We start from the raw sequence: 6,422 nt of genomic DNA, 5'->3' as shown, positions 1-6,422 counted from the left end.
AATAACAGCAACAACAACACCAAAAAAATAAAAGTGAAATGACAGCTAAATAATAAATAACTCCCCAGAGATGGGAATACTTTATGAGGTGGCATTGGATTTCAGAAGTAGAAGAGAGGAAAAAAATTGGCAAGCCAAGCTGGGTGAATGATTGTTGTTGTCTCTGAAGGGAGGCAATCAAGCAGAAGGTATGATTGTGGTGGTGTCCGTCTCGTTGTTTTTGTTATTGTTGTTGATAATAATGCTAGGTGTATGAAACGTGTGGATTTAAGACATATTTTGCCGAGTTTGTGTTGTTTTCATCCCCCATGAGGGGTAATAGAATTATAGAAAATTGGTGTCTACGTTTGTGTGTGTAGGTTGGGCCAGATGTGTGTTTCTGGTGTGGGCAGACGACATGAGCTAATTTTTATTCTTGCATATGATAGGAAAAAAATCTGTACATGTGTTGCTATTTTATTCTATTTAATTTTTTTGGGTTCGTATTTCTGCGGGAAATATCTGGGGAATTGATTAAGAAAGCGAGGAATTTTTGTGGAAAACCTCCGAAAAGAAATCGTATAAAAATTTAAAAATAGATAATAGTAACCACTTTGGGCATACGGAAGAGGTGCTCCAGAGCCTTTTACCACTTTGGGTATATGAAATAGGTGCTCCAGAGCTGCAGATTTAAAACACATTTGACTAATGTCATTCTACACCTAATTCGAAAGGTTTGAGAACATTTCGTGGCAATCGGACAATTTTGGGAGTAGTTTCATGGAATCGGAAGAAATTACATAGGGTAGAAGCAATATCGAAATCTGAACCGATTAGAATCGAACTAGACACAAGGAATTCTTAATTTAGGAGTTTTTTTTTTTTAATTCGTGCCAATAGGACCAACTTGAGCTCATTGGAGAACCATTTACCTAAACTAGGACGAACGAACTTATATATGGGAGATTTATCTAAGCCCTAACCGATTTTGACAAAACTCAACACATATGCTTTTAGATTTATTTCGTAAAACTTTTGAAAATTTCATGCATGGGACTTTGGGGGCCCATTTACATGATCTTTATCGAAATTTGAACGATTTAAAGCAAATTTGAAACACGGGATTCTCATACCATTTCAGTAAGCTGGGAAAAATTTCCTGACCATCCGATCAACGGTCGTTGGTGTGCATTTACCTGAAATCCGACAAAATTATATAGGGGAACGATATTTAATACTGAATCGATTTCGACAAAACTCAACATACATTATTCTGGTCTCCAACTGATAACCTGTGCAGAATTTCGTCTCAATCAGACAAACCGAGGGTTCATTAGTGCACAAATCCGACGTTATATCCGATGTTACAAGGGGGACCTATATCTAAATCTGAAGCTATTTAAAACAAACTTGGCACACCTCATTCTATACTCGATTCAGTAAACTATGTCCAATTTCGGGCTAATCGTATAAATCGGGGAGGTTTAAGGGCACAATTTTCATGACATCGGACTAAGTTTTACATCGGAACTATATCCAAAACTGAACCGATTTCAATGAAATCTAACACACGTCATTCTAGTATCAAAACTTTAGTCTATTCAAAATTTCGTGGCAATCGGCCCAACTTTGGATCTTTTGTCCACCATTTGCCGGAAATCCGACGAAGTTATAAAGGGGAGATATATCTAAATGTGAACCGATTTTAACAAAACTCAAGACATATAATTTTAAGCTCAATTCGCTAGCATATGCAAAATTTCGTGAGGATCGGGCAAACATTGGGCTCTTGGTGCACCGTTTACTTTAAATCGGACGAAGTTATACAAGGAATCTATATCCGAATCTGAACCGATTTAAAGCTTACTTCACACACGTCATTCTAGACGCAATTCAGTACTCTGTGCAAAATTTCGTGGCAATCGGCCAAACCTTGGGTCTTTGGTCTACTATTTAACGGAAATCCGACCAAGGGGAGCTATATCTTAATCTGAACCGATTACGCTATAGAAAATTTCGTGTCACTCGAACGAACATCGGACCATTTGTGAACGGTTTACATTAAATCCGACGAAGTTATACTGAGGACCTATATTCAAATTTCAACCGATTTTAACAAAACTGAGCACACATAATTCTCATGTGCAATCAGTAACCTGTGTAAAATTTCGAGTCAATCTGACAAATGTGGGGAGTTTAGTACACCACTTTCACGATATCGGACTCAACACACATCATTCTAGGCTGAATTCAGTACGCTGTGAAAAATTTCGTCTAAATCGGACATATATGGGGATTTTGGTGCACCATTTATCGGAAATCCGACGAAGTTATACAAGGAAGCTATATCTAAATCAAAACAGATTTCATCGAAACTCAACACACGTTATTTAGGACGCAATTCGATGGATTCTACAAAATTGCGTTCCAATCGGACAAGCTTGGGGTCTGGGGTTATATAGGAGAGCTATACCAAAATCTGGTCCGATTTCAAGCAAACTTGACAAACCTCATTCTAGCTTCTATTCAGTACGTTATTCCGTATTTCGTGATAATCGGTTAACAATAGGGACATTTTTGCACTATTTACATAAAATCCGACGAAGTTATACAGGGAAATTATACCCAAATCTGAACTGATTTCTGACAAACTTGACACACCTCATTCTAGCCTCCATTTAGTGAGCTATACACAATTTGGTGACAATCGAACAAATTTTACTTCGTTGGTGCACAATTTTCAAGAAATCGCTCGATATATATAGAAGCTATGTCCAAATATAGAAGCTATGTCCAAATCCAAACCGATTTTTGACAAATTCAATAGGATTCGTCCTTAGGCCTATTAAATGGGCCGTGCCAATATTCATCGCAATTGGATAATAAATGACACCTGCCCTTTGTTTGCAAAAATTTATCCGCAAACAAACGGGTTCGTCGGAAATGCATAAATCATCACAAGAACTGGTTCCAGATATATCCTCCAAATTAACTATGGTGTTCCATCCTTAATCCTTCGGAACACCACAGTCTGATGTAGTCAATAAAAAAAATCCTCCAGACGTGAGGTATATTCCGCCTTTCTCTCAACTTACTTACCGGTGTCGAATATGGATGTGCCGTCAGACGTACTCCATCCGTTTCCAGCTGTTCTCTGATGACAATATCCAAATCATTCGGTGGTGGTGTTACACATAATATCTCTGCACTGCCCGATAACGAGTTCGGGTCATTTAACATAAAATACACTGATGCGGCACCTTTTTCACGTAATTGTCGTATACTTTTTAGTAGCTTGTGACGATGTGCCGGATTTTCAACACCAATGGCGTCTAAATCGGGATCGCCAACTTGTTTACATATTTCTAGATCATCATAACCGTTATCGAGAAAACTTTCGGCATATTGGCCCAGACCGAGGGCTCTTAACCATTCACACACGATATTACTGACGGCCATTGTGAAGGCGGCGGACGGCGACGACAACGACTACGACGACGACGACAATAATGACGACGACGGTGACGATAAGACACGGCACAACACGGAAATTGAACAGTTCACGTCGCGAGTTGAATTTAGACTGGTCGGTCGGGTCGGTCCAACAACAACAGTGGATGATGTTTGTTGCTGTTTACAACATACCCTCAAACATGAGGGGAGAGGTTTGGGTTGGGTTGATTGGTGTGTCGGCGGTTTGGTATGGGTTGTGTGTGTATCTCCACCAAAGGAAATGTTTATTTTCTTTCTCTTTCCCTCTCCCTCAGTTACTCACTTGGTGTTTTGTTATTTTTCTTATTGCTGTTGTAAATTGTATTGTTTTGTTGTCCATAAGTTACATTTAACAAGGTAATGTTGCGCTCGCTCCGAGCTTGTTTGTTTACTCATTGAGCATGCACACACACAACATAAACATGTTGGCTATTAGCTAGTATTCGTTGTTTTGGGATTTGTTTTTATTTTTATTTTGGATTTTGTTGTGTAGTTGTTGTTGGATGTGTGTCCTTGTTGCATGTAAATGTTGTCTTTTTGTAGTTGTACAACTTAGTGTTGTTGTAACAACGTTTTTTTCACTCTCATAGATTTTTATGGTGACCAACAACAGAAGTAGAAGTGGCAGTCGTAAAAGCAGTCCATAGTAGCTGGCCTCTTCTTAAGGTTCTCCTTTTCGTTGTTTTGGTATTTTTTGTGTGTGTTCAAGTGTTGCACCACAACACACCACCTTCGCTGCTTTCTCACTTGCCGGATGGATTCTCCTTTCACTCAATATCCTTTTGCATTCGTCTAACACACCATCGCCATCATCATCACGTGCCACATTCACAAAACATTTGCTTTTGATGTTATTTTAAATGGTTGCAATTTTTTTTCCTTTTTTTCTATAATTCGCATTTCACTTTTTTACATTAGCGCTGTTGTTGCTGCTGCTGTTTTGTACACTGAATTGTTTTTATTTATTTATTTTCTTTTTTTTTTTTGTAATTTTATTTTTACCACTTTTACCATTAATTCACAGCAGCAGTTTTGATGATGATGTTGTTATTCTTCTGTTTTTTTTAGTTTTTGTAAAATTTGTAGTTTATATTAAGTTTGTCGAACTCATTGTGTGTGTTAATACCATACTTAAGGGTATTTATATTTATATTCGGTTGGTTATTTAAGGACTATTCCAGGTGAGTTGGTATTGCGATGAACTGTAAAGAGAAATGTAATAAAAAACTGCATTAGAAAAGAGTTTAGAAAATTGAATAGCAAGGCAAATAAATGAAGGAAACCTCAGAGAAAACCGAAAAAAATACGATGTGGATCTAAAGAACATTTTCAAAATCAGTATTATAATATTAAAAAGAAATTAGTTTCGACCTGACCCAACATGTTATATCATTCACTATGAGGAACCCAAAATAAGCAATTAATAAATTCAGTATGATAGACCAAATTGACAATCTGACAAACATCGGATAATGGGTGAACGATTTCTATGAAATCCGACGAAGTTATATAGGGGAACTATATCCAAATCTGAACAGTTTTAAATCAAACTTGATACATTAAATTTTAGCCTCTATTTAGTGCGCATTGCAAAATTTTGTGGCAATCGGTTGAACATTGGGTCATTAATGCACCATTTACATGAAAGCCGACGAAGTTATACAGGAGAGTTATAACAAAATCTGAACCGATTTAAATCAAATTGGGCACACCTCATTCTCGACTTACTTAAAGACGCATTGCGAGATTTCGTGTCAATCGAACTAATGTGGGAGTTTTGTCGCGCCAATTACCTGAAATCGGACGAAATTATATGGCATATGTCTTTCTAGTCAGTCAGTGTGACATATACAATTTCGTCCCAGTAGGACAAACCTAAGGTCTTTGGCGCACCATCTACCGGAAATCCAATGAATTTATGCAGAGGAGCTATATCAAAATCTGAAACGATTTTAACAAAACTAAAGACACGTCATTTTATACTCAATGCAGGACGCTGTACAGAATTTCGTGCGTATCGGTTAAAGTCTTCAGAGTCAATATTATAATATTTTGTATCATCCACTATGAGGAACCTGACTAAATGATACCCTTCTCCAAATTGTGAATGTGCATGATGTGGCTTATTTTATAAACCATAAAAAAATAAGCATTGCAAAACTATATATAGACAATATACATCAATATCTGAACAGACTGCATTCAAACATGGCACAATTTCTGGTACATTCAGAACTTTATTTTTTATAATAAGGGTGATTTTCCGAATGTAAGGTGTACTGTACAAATTGTTGCCAATTTTTATAGATTTTACAGACTATTTTTTAAAATTTTTTATCTGTAAATGATTATTGGTGCTTACTTTACTTAATTTAACTAAATGAAAGAGCTTTTTAAAAAATATTTTCAAAAAAATGCAGTAAAGCAAAAAATTACACAATGTTTTAAAAAACTTAATTTTTTGTGTTATTTTAGAGATCGTTATTTATAGAAAACGGTATGCGATAATTTTCTATTTTCACACTTAATCTCTTAAGTGCAGTAGTATATCTAAATATATCTTAGTGTTCTGTATTAAACATTTTTTAAAAATACTTCCAACGAATCGAAGGTTTATCAAAAAAATTTTACCACAGAAAATGTTTTAATTACGTGACCACCACTGTATATCGGACAAATATACATATATATTCAAATCTTAACCTATTCCAATCAATTTCCATAGATTTGTTCCTTGAACGAAATAAGTGAGCATTGCGAAGTTGGATAAAAAATGCCACTTGCACATCTTCTACATACATAAATACATTGATAGACTCGTGCAATTCGAGGGCAAATTAAGTGTAAGTATATCCTCAAAACTATGGGCCTGTACCGCATTACGGCAAATGTCAATGGTTAGGAAATGCCGATTAGAATCAAATATCCTTCGAAGACGTTCATTACGTTTG

At 36.3% G+C, this 6,422-nt stretch overlaps 1 protein-coding gene across 1 annotated transcript; it reads right to left on the bottom strand.

The window, feature by feature from the left end:
* Positions 1-3,078: 3,078 nt before the first annotated feature.
* Positions 3,079-3,438, bottom strand: LOC133338175 (sterile alpha motif domain-containing protein 5-like; the record flags this gene model as incomplete). Its single annotated transcript, XM_061546358.1, has 1 exon — positions 3,079-3,438. A coding segment is annotated over exon 1 (360 nt), but the record flags the coding sequence as incomplete, so codon positions are not given.
* Between the last annotated feature and the right edge of the window lie 2,984 nt (positions 3,439-6,422).

The sequence above is a fragment of the Musca vetustissima genome, unplaced genomic scaffold, assembly GCF_032173495.1.
Source record: "Musca vetustissima isolate MV318-11 ecotype Yass unplaced genomic scaffold, APGP_CSIRO_Mvet_v1 utg32560, whole genome shotgun sequence".
In the NCBI taxonomy this organism is placed as follows: Eukaryota; Metazoa; Arthropoda; class Insecta; order Diptera; family Muscidae; genus Musca; species Musca vetustissima.
The sequence above is the reverse complement of the archived record's forward strand: the minus strand, read 5'-3'. Positions and strand labels throughout refer to the sequence as shown.